At 51.7% G+C, this 20902-nt stretch overlaps 2 protein-coding genes across 3 annotated transcripts in view; both read right to left on the bottom strand.

Annotated features, from left to right (window-relative positions):
• The window catches only part of PHF20 (PHD finger protein 20), a 77430-nt gene extending 70453 nt beyond the window's left edge, over nucleotides 1-6977 (bottom strand). For both annotated transcript variants that reach the window (XM_064465101.1, XM_064465100.1), the window contains exons 1-4: nucleotides 6854-6977; nucleotides 4313-4355; nucleotides 3426-3473; nucleotides 443-497 (exon numbers count right to left, since the gene is read on the bottom strand). The gene's annotated coding sequence lies outside the window, so the exon portion shown is untranslated. The remainder of the gene's footprint in view (nucleotides 1-442; nucleotides 498-3425; nucleotides 3474-4312; nucleotides 4356-6853) is intronic.
• Nucleotides 6978-13433: 6456 nt separating this feature from the next.
• LOC104043659 (rho GTPase-activating protein 39) overlaps nucleotides 13434-20902 on the bottom strand; it is a 59067-nt gene continuing 51598 nt past the window's right edge. The window contains exons 6-10 of the mRNA XM_064465102.1: nucleotides 19794-19867; nucleotides 18079-18278; nucleotides 17149-17240; nucleotides 16511-16680; nucleotides 13434-16103 (exon numbers count right to left, since the gene is read on the bottom strand). Of these exons, the coding sequence (XP_064321172.1) occupies nucleotides 15909-16103; nucleotides 16511-16680; nucleotides 17149-17240; nucleotides 18079-18278; nucleotides 19794-19867 (731 nt within the window). The 3' untranslated portion in view covers nucleotides 13434-15908. The remainder of the gene's footprint in view (nucleotides 16104-16510; nucleotides 16681-17148; nucleotides 17241-18078; nucleotides 18279-19793; nucleotides 19868-20902) is intronic.

Genomic DNA, 20902 nt, shown 5'->3' on the forward strand with positions numbered 1-20902 from the left:
TCTATAATAAAATCTATTTGAATTACCAAGTGCAATTAAAGAAATCAATACTCATTACTGAAAAGAATTATTTTCAATCATTTCTGGTTGAAATGTTTGGTTTCCCCTCTTTTTACCTTCAGTGTGTTACAGGAAAAAGACAAACACTTCTAAACACTGAACAAGAAAAAAGATTTGGGAATAGGGGTTTAAGTCACATGAAATAAAGCAAGTTCTTCCTAAGTAAAATAACATTCACAAAAATATACTTTATATGAAACTGCCATTTTTTCCTCCAACTGAAAATGTACAGTCTTTGTTTTAAGAATATAAGGATTTAATTTAGAGAAATATTATCCACAATGCCTCTGCAAGAATTAAGAAAAACCTGAATTTTAAAGCAAAACTTCAAAATCTTAAAAAGCTAAAATTAACAAAACCAAGGATCCATGCTTATACTCACCAAGAAGAAACTTGTTGCTTATATGGCTGCAAACATTCCAAACACTGTTGTACAACTATAGGGAAGCAAAAACATGTCATGTGAATTCTGAGACTGAGAGTAGTTTAGAGTTCAAAAAAGTATTTTCCCGATCATACAACACCTCTAGAACATCTATTTAATCTGAAAATATGTCAATACAGGGAGTCAGCAGGCTGTTGTGATCCAAATTAAGAGAGAAACTTGGAGATGCTTACAGACAATCCCCCTGCATATCCACATAAAACTTCTCCATAATTTATCCTTTCTCAAACAGAAGCCACTTTATCATTACTCCTATTTTGGTGCACTAGATATTTCAGAATAAACCCATTAACTAAGCAAGTGGACAGTGTAACTACCAAACCTTGTATAAGCAAGTAACTCAAAATCCAAGATACTACTGACAGACTATTTAAGGATCACTGGCATGTTAAATCTACCCTATGGGCCAAGTTGCACTTAAAGGAAATTACAGCCTACAGTCAGTTTTATCTTGTACTTTGAGAATGTATGATTCTAGGTGAAATGACAGGCTAAAGATCCAGCACAGATGATAATGAGTTTCACCAACTCCTCCAATGGATTGCTAAATATGAAAACAAGAGTTCCTATTGTTGGGTGTCCCTGACCTTGATCTCTTTTGCCTTTTTTCCCCTCTTTCTCTGTTATTCCAAATTGCCGAAATTCTTAATTGCTCTCCGCACTTCATCTAACACATCTACTGCTATTTGGCAGATAAGACTTTTAAGGAAATGTATCCGAAACATTCAAAGATACTTAATGCAATCAATCTGCCCCAAATCTAACACCCTCTTTTCCTCCCAGGAGTTTAATGAGAACTACTACGGGGAAGCCCCGACAAATATTACTGCATCAATTATACATCTATCGCCCAAACAGTCTTTAACTCTGAGGACAGGAGCTAAAAAAAGAGAAAGCTTCAATTCTGACAAACCAAGTATGAGAAGCAATCCATAAACAAAACCAAAACTGCCAAATCTGAGTCAGGCATTTTGACCCTTTGAGTATTCTAGATTTGGAAGTACATCAAAATTCTTTTGCAAAACAATTACAGCAGACTGGGATTTGCCCAACTGAAGTCATCATTTTCTGATGTAACATACAATTCCTACTCATACCGGTGGATTGCTGAGGCAATAGCATGGTGGTTAACAACTTTAACAGGTCATCTTTCAGTACAGGTTATTTTAAAAAAAAAAACAAAAACAAAAAAAACCACACAAACCAAAACCCTAGGTGAGACACAAGCCTTCAACATGCTCAAACTACAAATATACTCTTATTTAACAAGCATGACTTTTCATGATATATCATGATAAGATTGATGCTTTCCGAATATTTAAAAATATCTTTTAAACTATTCAGAGAGACAGGAAAAAAAAAAAACCTTCTTGCATTTAGAAATAATTCGAACTGCCATGAAAAAAGCAGCCTAACAGATTAGGGGAAAAAAATTACATGAAACGCTTCTTTCATTGAAAAAGCTTCTAGCAGCTTAAGACTGGTTTTAGATCTTCTTAGTTAAGAAAGAATAAATTCAATGTGAAGGATATTTTAAGTTGCAAATTAATATACCAGACAGCACGAATTCTCTCAAGGAAATTAAGAATTCAAACGTTTAACAAGTAAAAGACCGCTCAAGCAAGCTGCGCTGCTTTTTACGGAAGTGCAGTCTCCAAACCATGAGTTCACCATGCCAATTCATGCATGTCCAGCCATGCAAACAAGCCCGAGCCAAGATGACCAAATGTGGTCCTCTCCCGTCAAAGACATCCTCAGTCGGATTAACTATGTTCATCACACAGCAGAGGGGTCTGAGTTTTGGTCATACAAGAAACAGACTAAGTTTCTCCAGAACAGTTTCTTCATCCACAAATCTGATTCATGTCAATACATGCAAGGCTTCTCTGGACTGCAGGAGGAATAGCAGAAACAAGCTACAGCCATTTGAATTTTCTGAAAAGCCTAATTTAGCCCACAGACTGGGCACCCCAGTGCCCAGGAGAAATTCTCCTGTTTCTCTACCTGAACTGAAGCTGCCTAAAACCTCTTCGTCATGCTAAATGCACTGAGCATAACTGCCCTCAAAAACACATTTTTGCCCTGCCTAATGGGTACCTATGGGCTCACAGTGCCTTTCTCAATTAAAAATGAAATCAGGAAAAGAAAAAAGTGGACTGATTGTCACTGCCATGCTATACTCCCTCAAAAGCAAAACCAACAAAAACCCCACAGAACTCCTCGGACAGGCTTACCAATGTATTAATATTAAATATTTGGTTTATGGTGGTGTTGCAGCAGCCTAACGTTGAACCTACTGAACAGCCCTGGACAAGGTGCTAACCATTGGAGCGTGGCCTCGCACAACAGATGAGGAAAGGAACCACATGCGGGCTCAGAAACTCATATGACAATGTAACAATTTTGAAAAGACAAAAGGTTTCTTCTTAAAAGAACATACCTTTAAGAGATGGCCAGGGTCCACAAACATGACTTCCATTTGCCTATGTATTGTTTGCTTGGTTACAACAGCTATGTTAGTGAGTCTAATACCATTCTGCACTCAATGCCAACGTTTTAAAGTCAGTACAAACACTTAAGTATTAGGTGGCTCTGAAGTATTACCACCTACAGCCCTTCTGAAGGGAATAACTTGGTATTCTAAAGAAGTTCACATCTAAGACAGAAATTTAATACTTAAGGCTATATATTTGTCAGTAAGCTGACCAATTAATTCCTCGGTTTTCACCAGATGTCTTGCCCTGGCTTTGTAGATGCTCTAGGTGTTCCAGCAGCACACTACACACTTCAAGCAGATAACTGAACCTAAGATTTTTCTTATCAGTGAGCATCAACAGGTATTTTAGCTATCAGAAGAAAAGATAATGACCAAAATGGAAGGCACCAGTAAGAAAGCACAAAAATTATCTGGTAACAGTACCTGCAGCAGTAATTGAACTTGGACTTCTGATTCTTAGAAGTCGTCTACCTGTAAAAACATCCGTTAAGAAAAAACAACTGAGAAACATTATTCACAGATCATTTATAGCATCTGCAATATTGGCCACTGAAAATCCCATAGGGCACTATTTCCAACCAGTCAGTACATAGTGTTCTGACAGTAAGACATCACAGTCTCAGTTTCATTATTCAGCCTGTTGACTGGACAGGACCAAGCCTACCAAACTTGTTGATAAAGAGGAGGATATTTTCATGACAGTAAAATAAAGGGAAACCTTGCAAGTTACACTGCCATGAGCTGTGATGAAAAATTACGTTGTCATTTAAGACAATACATTAAGCAGATACATTAATCTGCGTATGTGCCACACTGAAAGAAGGATGTGACTCCCCCATTTTATTACAAGAAGGGGAAAAAAGGGTGCAGTTTAAGGCTGCTTGTAGACTTTAACACAGGCTACCTAGCTGAAGACACAGATGGAGACAGTTACGTCTCTTTTTAACCAATTTCATAAGCTTACCTGAAAGGGAGATCTTAAAAATAACTAAGGCAGACTGCAGCTGGCCATAATGAAACTGAGGCTGGCCGAAAGTTCTCAAGCCCAGTAAGACCACACAAACTGTATGTACTTAGTCAACAAACTAACAAACCTCAACAAAAAGTAATTATATTCCAATATGCATTATTTTCTGCCACACACATCTGCAGTCAGTCAGCATTATATACCCACACATGCACGATCACTTAAGTCTGGTATTTGCATCCACAGAAAAGCCACCAATTCCAAAAGGTTTTTTTGAAATATACAGGCCCTGTAGCTATTGGCATTTTGACATCAAGGACAAACGAAGAACTCCGTTTCTTACCTGAAGTCTTTTCCTACAGGAAGCACAAGAAGTCAAAATAAACCTGTAGGCAAGCAAGGAACAGAAGTATGAAGATAAGGAATAAATTGAAGCAAAAAAGAAAGGAGTATATTTGTTCAGCTGTTAAACGAACTATTACAAGCGCTTCACAAGACTTCTCAATATGATGCACCATTAAGTCCAAAGTTTATGCAACTTTTTTTTTTTAAGTTAAAGAAAAAAGAACAAACCAAAAACAAAACCACACTTCAACCACACAATCAGGCAATCATCAAGAATGCAGTTTAATTACTGATGACAACTACTTACTTGTAGGGCTGAACAATCAATCCTCCCCCCCCCCGTACATTGTTTAGCTCACAACACTGTGGCACAAGTGCTCACATCTGTGGAGGACAGTGCTGTATGGGCAGAAATGAGGAGACAAGTGGCAGGACAGCTTTCCAACACCAACAGTGTCAGCTCCTATCAAGGTCTGACAAATTACAGCCACAGGCAATACCTAGGTTCTAGATATGTAGTTATGAATAAAACATGCAATTACAGAGAATTTATTGACCCTTAATTAAATTAGGGATTGCACCCTACTTTCCTGACAAAAGGGGGAGAATTTAGGTCAATATCATCACCTAGGTTATCCAGTAACTACAAGAGCAAAAGAAAGGGCTTCAGACAACTTATCCATTTAAAGGTAAGAATTAATTACATGCTTCTTACGTTTCAGTCAAGGCAGCACTGTTATGAGCAATTACTATTTTAGCCTCCTTCCCAGCTTGACTTTAGTTAATTACTCTGGATTACAGGCAAACAGATTTTACTCTCGAAATGCTCAAGTAACATTTTATTTCCATTCAGGAGACATCAACAAAGTTATCAGCAAGAATGTAAACTGAACTCTTCCATGAACCAACTCAGGTCAAATAATGAGTATTCGTCTAAGCCACCTTCAATTCCAGAGCTATCAAAAAAGTCACACAAAAATTAAAGGGAGAATTATACTATGAGTGATCTTCCTTGCAAGTCTTCTCACTTGGCTTTTTTTGGAAACCACTCCTGTGACAGGATCCTTCCCTATTACAAAAAATTAAATGAGCCCAGATCAAAAGCATTTCTGTCACAGAGATGCTCAGCCTCAAGCTTCTGTACAGAGATTACTTCAAATCATGAGCACTGTATTTAACATTTGGCTCTATTCGCCTACTGCATACAATACCAAATTCTGCACACAAAAAGACAACATTTATTTCATCCAGCCGGAACTTATTAACATTCAAACACCTCTCCTGATCTATTTTCAAGCATTTAGGCTAGAAACAATTAACTAGGATCACAGAAACATCATTGGTACCAGGAAGATTTTTTAGTAAGTACAGGAGAACTAACTGTTCCCCAAAACTGTAATGACAACGTGCTTCAATGAACCAAGCTCTGCTGTGGCTACAACCCGCACATGCATGCCAAGCCAACTGGTACAATAATCCGTTCTGGTGGCAATACCTGAACCTAGGCCTGGCAGGAAAAAGAATCCAGTGCCTCCCAATTCCATCTACCAAACAGGTATGACACGGAGGAGCTCTCAGATTAGTGTAAGGATCCACCGTTATTTCTGTTCCTTAAAGACGTTTTGAAGGGACAGATGCAGCGGGAGGGAGATGTACTCCAGACTTCACAGGACAGAAAAAGCCCAGAAGCCTCCAGCTGACGGCACCGCCTATGGGAACCAGCCCCGATATGGCGATCACCGTGCGGGGCGGCACCGGCCCCACGCAGGGTTCCTCCCCGCTTCGTCCCCCTGGGCCGGGCGAGCAGCCGCCGGCGCCCGGCGAAGCACCCCCGGGACAAGCCGCGCCGGCCCCGGCCGCTTCCTCCCGCGCCGGAGGGGCGAGGCACCGGCACCGGGACCGCGCCGCCGCCAGGCCCGCAGCTCCCGCCGCTCCCCCGCAGCTCACGGCCCGCCCGGCGCCGCTCCCGGCCTGCGCCACCCCCCGGCCGCCGCCGTGCAGCCCGCGCTCGCCCAGCCCCAGCCGCCGCCGGCAGAGCTCCCGCGCTCCCACCCCGCCTCGGCCTCGGGACCCGCCGCCGGCAGAGCTCCCGCGCTCCGACCCCGCCTCGGCCTCGGGACCCGCCGCCGGCTCCGGCACAAGGTCACTTGGCCGCCCCTACCGGCCGGGCCTACGGCGCCTGCACTCGGCCCACACATACTCACCTGCCCGCCCCGGCCACGCAGCTCCGCGGGCCGCCGGGCGCGGGCGGGGGCGCGGCGGGAGGGAGGGAGGAAGGAAAGGAGCGGGCGAGGGCCGTTCCGCGGCCCGGGCCGCCCGGCCCCAGCGCGCCAGGCCGCAGGGACACGGAAGCGGCCCCCGCTCCGCGCCCCGGGCCCGCAGCGCGGGAGGCGCCACCCGGCCCGGCCCTTTGTGCGCGGGGACGCGCGCCCGCCCGGCCGCCATCCCCTCGCCTCGCCTCCCCGCCTCGGCTCGCACGCCGCGGGCCCGCAGCGCAGGACAGGCAACCCAGCCCGCCCGGGCGCCGCCGCGCTCTTACCGAGGGATCTGTACGGGGAAAAAGGGTTAGAACGGAGCCGACCCGCGCCGAGCCCAGCGCCACCGGCCGCGCAGCAACACAAAATGGCCGCCCCGATGCGGCGCCGCCGAGGAGGGGGCAGGCCCGGGGAGCCCCTCCCTCTCGCGGCCGGGGCACGTGGACAGGGGGCGCGCTCCCTCCGCGTGGCGGTGGCGGCGGTGGTGCGCGCGGGAGGCCGGGCTGCGGGGGCGGGTCTGAGGCGCGGAAGGCAGCGCGCGCGGTGTCGCCCCGCTGCCCCGTGGGCGTGTCACTTTCCCGCGCAGCCCCGGCGCCTGCCGCCTCAGGGGCCGAGCCCGCGCTCCTCCCGCGGCTGCGGTGCTTCACGGCGGCCCCGCGGGCCCCCTCGGGGAAACCCCCCGCGGGTGCTTGGCCCTGCGTGTCGGAGCCCAAGGGGAGTCCCGGAGCCCAAGGAAGCAATCCGCAGTGTAGTGTCGGATGGAGCAGTGTGCCCGCGGGAGCGTGGGGCGTTCCGGGGCGGCGGGGGTCCAACGAGGAGGAAATACGGGCAAAACCCGGCAGCCTGACGCTTCTGGTCCCCCGTGATCCCGGCCGGCCGGGCTGTGGGCGCTCCTCCCGCACACCAGCCCTCCAGCCACCTCGGCAGCGTCCGCAGGGCTTGGGCCCTCCATGAGGGCCTGGGCCTGGGCACAGCGCCCTGGCTGAGGGGGATCCCAACACCCCTCAGCCCGCTGGCTCCCTGTTGGGAGAGCTGGAGAGCTGGGTGTTTCTCTGTAGATACAGGATTGTATGGAGGCAAATCCTTTTTTCTTTTTAAGTTTTATGCTAGGTTGAAGCCAAAACCATACTGACATGGAAGAGCAAAAACCTTTGCAAGTTGAAATTCTTAATGCCAAATATTACAGTGTCACTATGGATGGATAAACTCTTCCAGTTAAGGTGGTTTTCCTGGCATTATCCATAATTTTCTGCTCAGAGGCCACAGGCAAGTGGATGACTGTTGACTGCCAGGGTTTGAGATCGGAAGAGTGACTGCTGTGGCCAAGGTGTCTGCAGAAGCAAGGCTAAGGCTGCAGGTATTGCCAGGCTCTGGAGGAGGGCACAGCACAGCCCCAGTCCAAGTGCTTTTCTTTCCTGTCTTCCTCCTCCCAGACAGCCACAGGAACTGCCGTCACTGCACAACGCTGACTGCTCCCACGGCATCTGCCTCAGCCCAGGGCAACGAGCAGCGCAGGGCCCAGAGAGCACGAAGGGTGGCTTAAAGCAGGGTGGTCCCCGTCACTGTACAGCAACTCGTGTACTAATGCTTCTCTGACAGAGCCTGTGAGCTGTGTGCTGGGAAAGCATGGAAGCAGAGGGGCTTGCTAAAAATACCACAACAGGAAAAAAAAATGTGGCAGAAAATGTAGTTATCAGTTTGTGTTTAACCTGGAATCTTACATGGGGTTTTAACATTGCAGGTTTCTAGAAGCAAGAGGAAAAAATGCAGAAAGAATTGAAATATAAGGCAGCTAAAAAAGTAGCTCTAAAGTTTTGAGGGAAATAGATTTTTTTTTTTTTACCAAAACATCAGCATAGTGTTTGTGTATTGGGTTTTCTGAGAGCGCTATATTTCATTCAAGAGTTTTCACCATTTAAAAAACACACAGAATATATCTGTGCGTTTATATCTGCCATGTTTATATCTGCCCTGAGAAAGCACGTGCCATAAACCACTTCCTTCTCCACAGAAATGGGTCTTTCTAGATCCCATGGGCTTTGAGATGTGGGAAATAATCGTTTGTTCTGCTGTTCCCACTGAAAGCACATGGCTTTTGGTAGCTCACAGACGTGTCTATGCCAATTTGTGATCTGTTTCCCCTTGTGCACTCTCCAGGACTCCAGCCTCAGCATCCAATGTCAGTGGCCATGGCTAACAGTATCAGAAACCCTAAGAGGTTAGACATACCTGCCTGTTTTGGCTGGCCACGGCATGGCAGCCCTCCCCAGGGAACGGCACTCCTCTGCTGCTGGCAGCTGCTATGAACACCAGTGCTACCTCTGTCTGTTCTCGGCTGTGACTCAGACAGATCCCAGCCCCCTCCAAGAGTTCCTGCTCAGCTCAGCTGGATCAGTTGGGTTCTAGTGTTTCCCCACATATCAAGGAAACCAATAAATACATGTGTGAACAAATTAAGCTTTTCCACCTGGGAAGGTTCTGTCTGCCTTCTCTGAGAAGCAATTCTGGTCTCGCCAGTGAAGCCTTTACTTCTTAGTGTGAGTGGTGTCATGAACCCTGCCTGGCTTGCCAATGGGAAGCGGCAGGAGCCGGACGCGGTGCTGGGACAGGTGAGACGGAGCTGAGCTGGCAGCGGGACAGGCAGGGCACCGCCCTGCCCAGCATAGTGCAGGTCGGTGGTGAATGGGAGCAGAGCAGAGACAGTGACCAAATGAGCATATGCGCTGCAGCGATGGGGCAGGTCTGAGGCCAGGGGCCAGGTCGCACAGGAATGGCTGGCCTGGCTCATGCAGGCACCAAGGGCGAGGGTCTGGATTAGGTGACATTCCTGAAGAAGAGGGAGGAAGCTCCCAGTGAGGCATCCTCCAGCTCTTTCCCTTCAAGGCCAGCTCTACAGCTGTGCTATCAAAGAGCTGGCCTTGAGCACTGGCAGCCACACCGCTGGCACTTCCCTTGCCTGCCAGGGCGCTGAGCTTGTTGGCCAGCCTCCCCATAACTCAACAGAGGATATAAGGCACATGGCAAGGGCAATGCACCCAGCCAGCCTTCTGCCTCCGCTTTGGCACCCGGGAAACTGCTCAGAAAACGCCTCTTGCATTGACTACAAAAGGAGGCCAAACCAGCACCAGGGAGGAGCAGCCTGCGAGGCCAGCCTCCATGTTTGGCTGGAGCGACCCCCTGCAGAAGACGCTCCCCTCCTCCCTGGGTGCCCACCCCAGGAACCAACAGTTGCGAAGGGGTGGCTCTGCACCCGCAGGGCTTTAGCTTCACCTGCACAAGGGCCTCTGCCAGCCAGAGGTGGGGAGCCCTCGGCTGCCTCTGCGCAGCCCACGTGGGGTCACTACAGCCCGCACGCCTGCAGAAGCGACCGCTCTACGGCCGAGAGAGGCGGCGGTGCGCAGTGCAGGCCGCCAGCCCTGGCCGGGATTCAGTGAGGGCCAGCACGGCTTGGGGGGTTTTACAGACTCATCTGGACACGGTCCCTGTGCTCCACACCGAAGTGTGTGCAGCAGTCCAGGGGTGGGTGTTCTGTGTCCAGCTCTCCGTACCATGCCCCACCCTGCTCGTACTTGCTCTCGTCAGGGTGCTGCTGGGGGGTGCCAGGGGTCTGGCTGACCTCCAGGCCTGGCCCCAGGGTGCACATAAGGGTGGAGATGAGGGACTCACTGAGTCAGAGTGCCTTGCTCACAACAGCACCTCACCTCTGCCCAGTTTATACCTCAGAACAGTTTCTCACCCCTCCTTTCTTGGTCAGAGCTTCCAGAGAGGCTGGGAGCTGGTGCAAATCTCAAGGCTTCCCAGACATCCGCCCTCAGCCTGCACCCTTGGTCAGGGCAGGCACAGCCCCAGCCGTGGAGTGCCGCGGGAGAGCCACAGCACGGAGTGGACCCTCCTGCTTCGGTGCACCTGGACACCCCCCGGGAGTCAACGGGGGTTAGAGGGGAGGCTGCAGCCCCCTTCATCTCCTTGTCCTCTTTGGGGCTGCCTGCCCGCAGGTGCTCTGTAGGCCCACCTGTGGTCCCTGGGGCCATAGGGCCTGGCTATGCTGAGCTCTGCTGAATGTTCCTCCTGCTCTGGCAGTGGGGAGGTAGTACACAGCGCAGGGACACCCCAGCCTGGTATTTGGGTACCTTCATCTTCCCCAGCAGGCACCAAGGCCAGCTCATTTCAGGGGAAGCTGTACCTCGTGGCTGAGAGGATCCGATAGCTCACTGTCCTCCAGAGAGAGGGCCCTGCTCCTTCTCCATTCCCCTGCCCTCCACGTCCCCCTGCAACCCACCCACTCTTCTGTTGCTCATGATCTGAATGAAGCACCAGACCTGGCACAGATGGGATGGAGGAAATGGAGCTATGAGTGGTGAGGAGCTGACATACGCCACTAGTCCGCCTTTGGGAGAAGTAGTAGCTTGTAAGACCGGTTTTTGTCTTGGGCTTCTGAATACCTTCATGGATCTGGGCCACGAACCCTGCCAGCACCCAACCCCAACAGCTGGGGTCGCACCGTCCTCAGGCACAAGCTCCCTTTATGGTAGCAGTAAACACTCAGCACTTCGCACAAAGTGGGACGGCTTTGACAGTGAGAGGAAGACGCTCCAGGCGGAGGCTGGGGCAGGAGGAGCCCCTGGGAAATGCAGGTGCAAACCTTCGCGGGCTGGGCAGAGTCTTGAGCTGGTGCCCCTTGCTTTGAAAAGAAAGGTCCAGCTGATGAGTGACTCCATGTGCCCCAAAAGTTTTCCTGCAAAGCAACCTGGAAGCACTCAGCTCTGTCAGGGTCCATATGTGGCCCAGCTCACTCTGAATGCCTGGGCTTTTCCCTGTCCCTTCTTCATGCCTGAGATGGTTCTCCAGCTGCCTGCACCCACACCCAGTTCTCTCCACCATTAACTATGGCTGACATCCTACAAGACAACAGGAGCTCTAAAAGCAGCAATGCTAGGCAGCTAAATCAGCTTTCTACATCTTATCATTCATGGTTGTCCCACAGACAGTCTGTGCATGTGCCAGAGCCTGCACCCTGCTCTGCAGAGCTGTGGCTCAGTGCCGTCTCCACCAGCCGGTTCTGCCAAATCCACCAGCGCTTTGCTGTGCCCACATCAAACTCGCACTGGGGCAGCGTTAGGACAGGGACCCTCCAGTCTCTTCCTCTCTCTGGTGCTGCAGGGCTCCTGATGCAGGCTTGCCTGCTCCTCTGGTCTCCGTCTTCCCACAGGGCTGATTTAGTGCAAGGCTCGATGTGAGGATTATGCTAAAAACTGGCCTCCCACTGCCCTGGACTTCTGGGGAGGTGGCACAACCTCTGGGCACCTCTGGTTTGAGGGAGAAATGGAGTATCTCTGGTGGGCCAGGAGGAGGGAGACCCCCCACGTTTGCAAGGAGAGGAGAGCCTGCAGGAAGCTTCTCTAGCAGGAGTGATGGTGCGTGAGCAGGATTGGTGGCTTTCTGGTTATCACGTCCTGTAAAACAGCAGGCACTTGCCAAAGCTGATCCCTACCCTCCTCCATCTCAAGCTGAACCTACAGAGAGGTCCAAAATCCACCTGTGATCCCCCAACAGCTGCCCCAAATCTTCAGGAGCTGGGGTGCAGGGGGTGCAAAGGGACACATTACCCTTCCATGACCAGCGGCAAGTCTCAGACAAGCTGCAGGTGCCTCCTTTCTACAAGGAGCCAAAGACAAGTGAGCTCCATCCCAAGCTGCCCTCTGGCACAGGGTCTTACTGTGCTGCTGGTGGAAGCCAAGAACAAACCACAAGCTCGTTGTGAGCCCAGCTGCTACTCTGGCCATTAGTTTTTTAAGCGATCCAAGTAACAAGGCAGGCCAAGTGACTGCAGGAGCGAGACCGTCTCTGAGCCTGAGCTGAAGCACTTGGTTTGTGGGCATTTTTTAATCTGCCAAAACCAGCTCATTTCAGAGCAAAGCCGTGGGGAACACCTAGACATCAGGCTGCAGACATCCACATGGGAAAGGGCTGCATGAGGTTACAATGCTATGGGCCTTCCTGCCACTCTCCCTTGCCACTGTCCCTCTCCTGAAGGCTGCAGGCCACCAGCAAGGCTGGTGCGAAGCCCCAGTGATTTGGCCAGCAGAGGTGATCTTAAACCACTGGAGTGGCCGAGCAGCCCTTACTGGCTTTGCCTGAAGTGTACCAGCTTTTCCCAGTGCTGCCAGGACAGCGACTGCCCCGGGAGCATCAGCTGCGCTTGCCAGACCCAGGGCAGTAACTCGGCATTGTGTTGCTGAAGTGGCACCGGTGGCACTTGCACTGCAGCCTTGCTGCAGCATGCAACCAGTGCGAGTCTGGAGCACCACAGAGACACTCCCAGCTGTTCTGTGGAGCAGAGATGGAGGAAAGATCAGAGAATCCTCCACTCCGAACATAAAAATGTCCCAGGCGGGTCAGCCCAGCAGCCCGTCTAACCACATCTCCAATGGCAGGGACTTCACCCGGGAACCATGCGTGTGTGGCCACCTCCTGCAGCCCACCTGCAGCACCCACAGCTGCTGGATAAGGGATATTAGCCGTACATCCCTGTTATCCTCTGACTGCCCCTTTGTGGAGCTACTGCCCATAAACCTCTCCAATCCTTTTTTAACCTGAAAGGCTTCAGAAGATCCTGTGTTAAGAAGTGTTGTCCTTTATCTGTTTTAACCTGATCTCTTCCATGTTTCATTGAGCATCCCTTAGTAGCTGCCTGAGAGTTAAGAACAACAGAACCAGCTCACAACACAGTTTCCAACTGCTTATGTCATGCTGATTCCCAAATGTTATTTGTAAGCAGTGACATCCAGGCTGAAATCTACAGCTCCAGGTAAGCATGATCATGCTTCAGAAATTCACAAAAAAGACAAGAGAAAACCATGGAGATTGTATTTATTATTTTAATAGAGGAGAGGCCGCTTTACTGATTCGTATTTACAAATCTGTTGGCAAAGAAAATAATATCCAGTGTCATTTATCAGCCTATTTTACAGCCCTGGCAAGAAGCATTCATTTGTAATAGCAGCAAATGCCTATGGTTTGATTGCCTGCTACAGCTAAGTGCAAGGAGTAACACGGATCACCTATGTGGTGGCTGGCTGCAGGTGAAGCCTGTCACAGGCATATGCATCTGCAGCCCAAAGAGGGGGGCAGGCATCACATGGCTGCTCCAGCCCATGGCAGGGGAGGACGTGGCACCCTGAGCCTGTTCAACGACTCAAAATTCCGTACAATATGGCAGAGCTGGTAACCCACTGACTGTCCACATTTCTGGGAAAGCAGCCCCACATCTGAAGTACAAGTTGTTCAGCGCTTCAGAATGGAGCTGAACGGATTCAAAGCACTGGGATGAGATGAGATGGGATGGGATGAGATGTGATAGGATGGGATGGGACGGGTGTGTGAAGCAGATCCTGGCACATTTTTGGGGGCATGTTTGACAGAGCTAATCCTGACACAGGAGCAAGGTTTCCTGGCCCACAGTAGCACCTGGTACAAGGTGAGGAACCACAACCCTCGTTCAGCTAGGCACAAACTGAATGCCTGCTGTGGAGTTCATCCGAGCAAACGTGTGCCCTGGAAACCCCATTTACGCACATCCAGAGATCCAAGTAACCAGCAGGCTCGGGGCACTCTCTGCACGTGGCACCTTATGCTCAAACTTTAGGTACAGATTTAGACATCAGCTTTAAATCTCACTGCTGGCAGGGCTCAGCTCCCCACTGCAATCAGGAGAGGAGGATCCCAGGTCCCCACTTGAAAGGGAGGAAGATGCAGAAACGCAAATGCAACCTTGGATAGTACCAGCAGACTTAGCACTGCAGCTTTTTGCAGCAGGCCTGCCTCTAGCAGGAAAAACACTTCAAAGGAAGAGAACTGTAACACCAGGATGCCACAGAATTAGAAATTGGTGCTTGCTAAGGAACGTGCAACAGTATCTGGAGGCTGGGGGGAAATCCATGAGCTGCCTCTGGAAGACACTGTCCTTGCTGTGCTGCAGGGGTTTAACAGCAGCAGTGAGAACACGGAGCTGCCCACCTGACACCACTCCTACACAGGCTCCCCCACACCTCAGCTGCTCTTCCCTTCCTTCCCCTTCCCTTCCCAACCCATCTGCAACTCCCGTGGGAATGTGAGAAGACCACAGGTGCCACAGTTGACTTCACGCAGTATCAGCATTTCATGAGCATATGGCAATGCTGCTGCTCTTCCTGGAAGGGCACATCTGAGCACAGGAGCACTTCTTACTGTTGGGGGCCTTCCCTGCTTTCTTTAGACCTAGGCTGTACCAGGAGGGTGGGCAAAACTGGTATTCAGTCCCCAGCAGAGTGGTCTGGGAAGGAACTGGTGCCAGGAAGCAGGGGGTGCCGGAGCCGTGGAGGCTGCTCTGAGCACCATTTCAGATGGAAAGCTGGTGTCAGTTCACACTGCTTGTAGCAGAGGAGCTGCAAGGCTGCTGGGGTTACCCTTCCAGACGATACGGCCCTTGTTAGGAGGATACCAAAGGGGTTGTTCATCTGTTCATTGTCAGGTTTGTGGCCCTCCCTCACCCCCAGCCCCCGTGGCACAGGTGGGTGCTGGTTTAGCTCAGCACAGGGTTGGTCCCACATGCTGACCACATGCTGCTGTGCAGCTCTGAAGCTGCCTAAAGGAGGTGAGGTGGACACTGCGCGGACCCAGCCTGCTAGGGCTCCCAGCTCTGTGAAGTCTGCCTATCTAGCCACCAGCAGCAGAGGCTCAAACACCTCCTCTCCCTGGGCTGCAATGCGCTTCCACTGACCAGGGCAGTCCAAGGAACCCCTCTGCCTCAGCAAACCCCCTGCACCTCCACATCCCTCTACCAGCAGCATTGTGAGGCATCAGAACAACCCTCACGCCTCCAACCAGCAGTCAAACAGAGGTGAACCAGGCTGGCTCCATAGCAGTGGAATTATCCCCAATGATGCAGCATCTCCCCAGGACCAGGTCATGCTACCCCGCAGGAGTGACATCCTCCCTGAAGTCAACTCTGCCTCCAGGAGGCAGATGGAGAGTCTCACTGCCCCAGGTAGCAGCTCCTCACAGATGTCACAGCCCTTTCAATAAGCAACGAGTCCTGTGGCTCCAGGGAGGAGGGCTGCACCCCTCTAACACACAAGGCCAGGAACCATGGAATCTGGCCTGGCATGCCCAAGGACTTTCTGGTGCTGAATAGCCTGAGCCTTCCAGGAGTGCCTAGTCCTTGTCCTCAAGGTTGTATGCTGGGAGGTGCTCAGGGTGCAACAACAGCAAGGGCAAGGGAAGAAGCCTAAGTAGAGGGGAGAAGACTTCAGGCACCCAGAGACTCCCCAGAACAACGTCTTGGACCCCAGGGCCAGTGGCTCAAACCATCCCTTTGATGAAGCTCGTGTCCAAGTGCACTATCAGCATGCGAAGAAAGGACATTTCTTTGCGCGTGTTCTCAAAGATAACACGAGGGTCGTCAGACTGGCAGCGCAGGCAGTTGGGGGCCATCACCATGGCCAGGTTATTCACATCCATCTTTGTTCTGCCCACATTTGATGGCTGAGCAAAGATCTGCAGGTAATAAGACATTCAGCTTAAGCAGTGGAACAGGGCAAGAGACTCCAAACACGTGGCCTAAGAAGAGGTGCAAGGACAGCAGAAACATCTACCTGAAGGACAGTGCCCCAACAGCCACACATTCAGAGGGGAAGACTGTGTGGAAGCCTCAGCAGACAGGGAACTCCTTGCAGACCTCAACCTTTGGGAGTGGCCCCATGTTCCACAAGATCAGGAACACTGTTTATTGCTCCCAGAAGGGACAAGGCCAGCAGACCCGCCTCCAACAATCTCACCATAAATACAGGTGAAAGGTCCTAAAACCCTGCCAAAGTCCCACCACCGCGGTCCCACTAACTGTGCCCCATGTGCCCCAAGCTCCTGGCCAGCGGTGGGGCCGCAGGACTGTAGGGGCTGCCTACCTGCAGGAAGTGTATGAGGTAACACAGCACCAGCCTGTTGAGCTCTGGCAAAAGCTGCACCACGGCCACGGCAGCATCGGGGTTCTCGTAGTTGCTGATACACTCTTTGTAGAACTGCTGGGGGATCACGGGCTCCTCCAGCTCCCGATACCACAGCTTGAGAAGAGAGGCTGGGCAGAAAGCACAGTGCATTGTAACAGCTCTAGTTACCTCCCCACCAGCTTCAGAGGCAAACTTGGCAGCGAGACTGAATGCCTCAGGAAACAGAAGGCAGAGATGAGATTCTCTGCCTTGTTGCTTGTTTCACCTTATTTCAGTCTTGGGTCTGAAGTTCTCAGGCAGCCAAACTGGCCAGTTAGAGGGCAATACTGGCTCTTACCTACCTGCTCCTCCAGAAGGTGGCTGTGGGGCTGCCTAAAGGAGGGGACAATTCGACCTCGGAGCCCCACTGCTCCCAGTGTTTTGCTATGGGCAGTATTTGGAAAGGCAGCGGAAAGGCACGGAATGAAATCCCGGTTGGGTTTTCCTGGGTACACGTCCCCAAGCAGCAGCACACCTCCCAGGCTGCCCCGGTGGCCAGCCCTCCACGCTCCTCCATGGCTGAGGCTGCAGCACACATGCCTGCCGCATTCCCATACCTGGGATGTTGGGGTCACTGAGGCCTCTTGGGATTCTCCACTGATCCACCTGCAACTTCAATGCATTGACTTCATCTATGTCACCAGGTATCCTGCAAACAGAGGCACAGCAAAGGTGTGCAAAACCGTGCCTCTGAAGCTGCTTCCAGGGCCCCAGGGAGAAGGCAGCACACACCAGAGGCAGCTACAGAAGCAGTTTCTCAGAGAGAATGGGTTGCCTGTTTTCAGACACAGCTTTAAAGTGGGATTAGAAGAAACACTTGTCTCCTTCCCACTATCTCAGACATCAGCTATCATTCTGTCCTCAGGAGTGATTATTTTCTGTAACGAGGCCTCTCTGCAGCATGTTCAGTCCAAAGGTAAGAAGCATCTCTGGCTAAATATACCAAGATATTAGAAACGCTTACAAGGCAAAGTTTAGTCTTTTGCTAGCTACTTTAAATCGAGTTTAGCTACTGAAAAACTAACACAAGTCTTAAATGAAACAAACAAAAAACCCAACAAAACCCAAACCAGAATCCCTTAAGTTCACCATACAGATTCTTTGTCTCTCTTGACTCCTCATGTCTTTGTGCACCATCAAGGCTGATGTGCTCCATTTGATGAACTGCTCTGCAAGGAACTCAAGAGCTCCTCTCTTCCCCGCACTGGCCAACTACTGCTGTTGGAGTTGATAAAAGTTCAATGCCTTGCCTAGCTATGTGCTGTCCTAAGTAGTTCAAATCACATCTCCACTGTCCCCTCTGTGCTAATGCATTTGCATTTAGCATACTTTACGAGGGCGATTCCTGAACCTGGGAAAGGAAGATGATCTGCAGAGGAGTGCTGTCCTCAGGGAAGAGGAAGTACGTGGTGGTCAATCTTAATTTCTCAGCCTTGAGGACTGACATGTGGGAAGCTCAAAAGTAACACAGCTCCCCAAAAGCTCACCTGAAAATCCCCTCTGTCTGTTCTCCTCCCAGAGCCAGGACCTGCTGCGATAGTTGTGTCTGCACCCAGGGCAGCTTGTTACCCGGGTACATGTCCTGCTGCCGCAGCATGATTTCCTCCAGAGAGCTGCCGAAGAGCGACGGCGTCATGATGGCGTTCCTGGCATGTGCTATCTCTTCCACTGTTGGTTTACGGAGGCCCTGAGGACAGACAAGAGCTCAGTGCAGCTGTGGCACAGACAGCCCACAGAGAAATGGTGACCTGGGGATGGTGGTGGTGAGTGGCCAGGATGCAGAGGGCTGCCCACACATGTGGACACCTCGCTGGCCTCCTGGCAGCGCAGCTCTTGCTCTGCAGCTTCCAGCTCCTAAAATCAGAGGGGGTTCAACTCATCAGGCCCAAGAGAAGTAGAGAAACTGCTGCCTGTTGGCAGGAGACTGCTTTGGAGAGTTTGGGCTGTTTTTGCAGGGATTCTGTTGCTGTGTTTTGCACATCATAGGGACTGCTCAAGCTGTAGCTCTACCTGCTGGCGCAGAAGGGAGGAGAGATGGAGCTCAGCCTGTCCCTGGCTGTGGCGAGGTCAGCAGACGGCTCATGTTCACCAGCCCAGCACCAGCCAAGCGAGCGCTTGGCCATGGGACAGCTGAAAAACAGCCATTTGGAGAAGGGAATTCCAGGTAGGTCCAATTCCAGGGAAAGCTTCACTCTCAGAGGTCCTAAAGCTCTCTGAAAAGTGGGCAGTGGGACCTGTTGCTTCTGGAAGACACCTGACACTTGAAAGGGGCTTTGAATCTCCCCTGTCAAAGATTTGGAGAAATGCAGAGTGTCATTGTAGGGGCAGCAGGCTGCCCAGCAGGGTGGCCATTCAGCAGTGACCCCGCGGCCGAGCGGGAGGCGCGGTGGGTAGAAAGCTCCCACCGACCTCTGAAAGCGGCAGCCACCGGGGCTGCAGTTGTGTGCGATGCGTGTCTGGACGTTTCCTGTCATGCCCCTGTGGGGATGCCGTGAGCCTTCATCCCTCCCGAGGTATTTTAGCTATTTGCTTGCCGTACACGGAGTCCAGATGGTGGGGAGGCCCCAGAGGTATTTGCAGAAATAAAAGACAACATGATCTGGCTTGGAGACCTAGGACGGACAGGCTGGGGCTGCCTGCCAGCTTTCATAGCCCCATGCAGAACTGTGCAGAGGAAAGGGAGGAGGGGCATTTCCAGATAGCGCGGAGCACAGGGGCTCCTCTCTGTGCCAGCCATCTCTGCTATGTGATTTTTTGAACTGGGAATGAAGAGCTCTGCAGTAAACCAACTGCAAGACCTGGCCCATGCAAGCTCTCAGTGGCAAAAGGAGACTCTTCCCTCACCTGCAGAAACCAAATGATGGGCATCCCCTGCACAGACAGCTCCTCTTACCCTGGAGACAGGTAAACATCAGGTTTGTCCTCCACATCCCTAAGGCCAGCGAGCGCCCAGCTGCACAGCTGCCAGCACGGCAGGCACTGCTGCCTGCCAGGAGGATGGCAGGACCTGGGCAGCAGCCTCCTCACACACATCCGCAGGGAGACAAGCCCTGAGCAAGCCTCCCCCACTCGCCCTATCTCCATTTCCCATCGCTGAGTCAGCAATGACCTGCAGGAGTCAGGGGACCGCCTGCTCTGGGACCTGGGAAGCAGAGTGCCGCACAGGCAGCCGACAGGCCCCGGAGCCAGGGCAGCCGCTCACCTTTTTGCCTCCGGTGACAGCCACCTTCTGGAGTTTCCGGTAGCAGTATTTGGCATAGGTGCTGATGGGCAGACCTGGCGGGAAGGAGAAACAGGTGGTCAGCCCACAGCGCCGTGCACCCACCACACCGGAGCCCCTCAGAGAGCACCAGCGCACACCGGCACTAACAGCCACCCCCCTTCTGCACAGCCTGTTGCACGGGCAGGGCAAAGAGACTGCCAAAACCTCATACCAGGTGCCCCGAAGCCTCCTGGCCCTGCAGCCCCGTGGCAGGCACCATCAGTGCAAGTCAGTGCTGGGCTTGGAGGGATTCGTCTTCTGAGTCAAGGCTCATAGCTCTGCATCTCCCACCCCTACTCCTGCAGGTCTCCGCCTCTCACCCAGGTAGCCTGACCCTGACTCAACACAAGGCGCCTGTTCGTCATTCATAGCCCAGGCATGCATGCGAGCATGAGTCCTCACTCCCAGCAGCGTGGCTGGGGTTACATGGCTCACAGACACAGGGCTGGGTATTTTTGTAGTGCCAGATCTCGGCCAAAGAGCATGCAGAGCCAGCCTCCTGCCAGAAAAGATTTCAAAGTGTTTTAAACAAATTGTTTACAATTCAAGAACTGCAGTCCTGGGCTAGTGAGAGAGGCAGCCGCAGAGAAAGGTGTGCAGGGCTGCAGTGTCAGCACCAGCACCAAGAGTGAGTTCGGGACACAAGGAGAGGCACGGGAAGGTGGCAGGGTCTTTCTCATCTTCCTAAAGCCATGCAGGCAGCTTCCTCGCTCTCCGGCCTGCAGCCTTCTCCAACCCAACCTCGTACTGTGAGGCTGGGGCATCCTCTCCTATACGAGGGAAATTGGACACACTGGAGCTTGGGAGCTTCGCCACAAAAGCTGCAGCCCTCTGCAAGAACGGCTGCTCCAGTTGCGCTTGGTTCAGCGAACTCTGAGAGCGAGTGGAGCCAGGATTCACAGAGCTAATCCCCGTGTGACACCAAGAGAAATATTTGCACTGACAGAGCACTGACTGCTGGGAGAGTTTTTCCAAAACCATTGGCCTTTTGTTCTTTTTCGAGTCAAACTCAAATTGCCTGCTGAAAGCAGTGAATAGATCTGCCCTAT

The sequence above is a fragment of the Phalacrocorax carbo genome, chromosome 14 (genome assembly GCF_963921805.1).
Source record: "Phalacrocorax carbo chromosome 14, bPhaCar2.1, whole genome shotgun sequence".
NCBI lineage: Eukaryota > Metazoa > Chordata > Aves > Suliformes > Phalacrocoracidae > Phalacrocorax > Phalacrocorax carbo.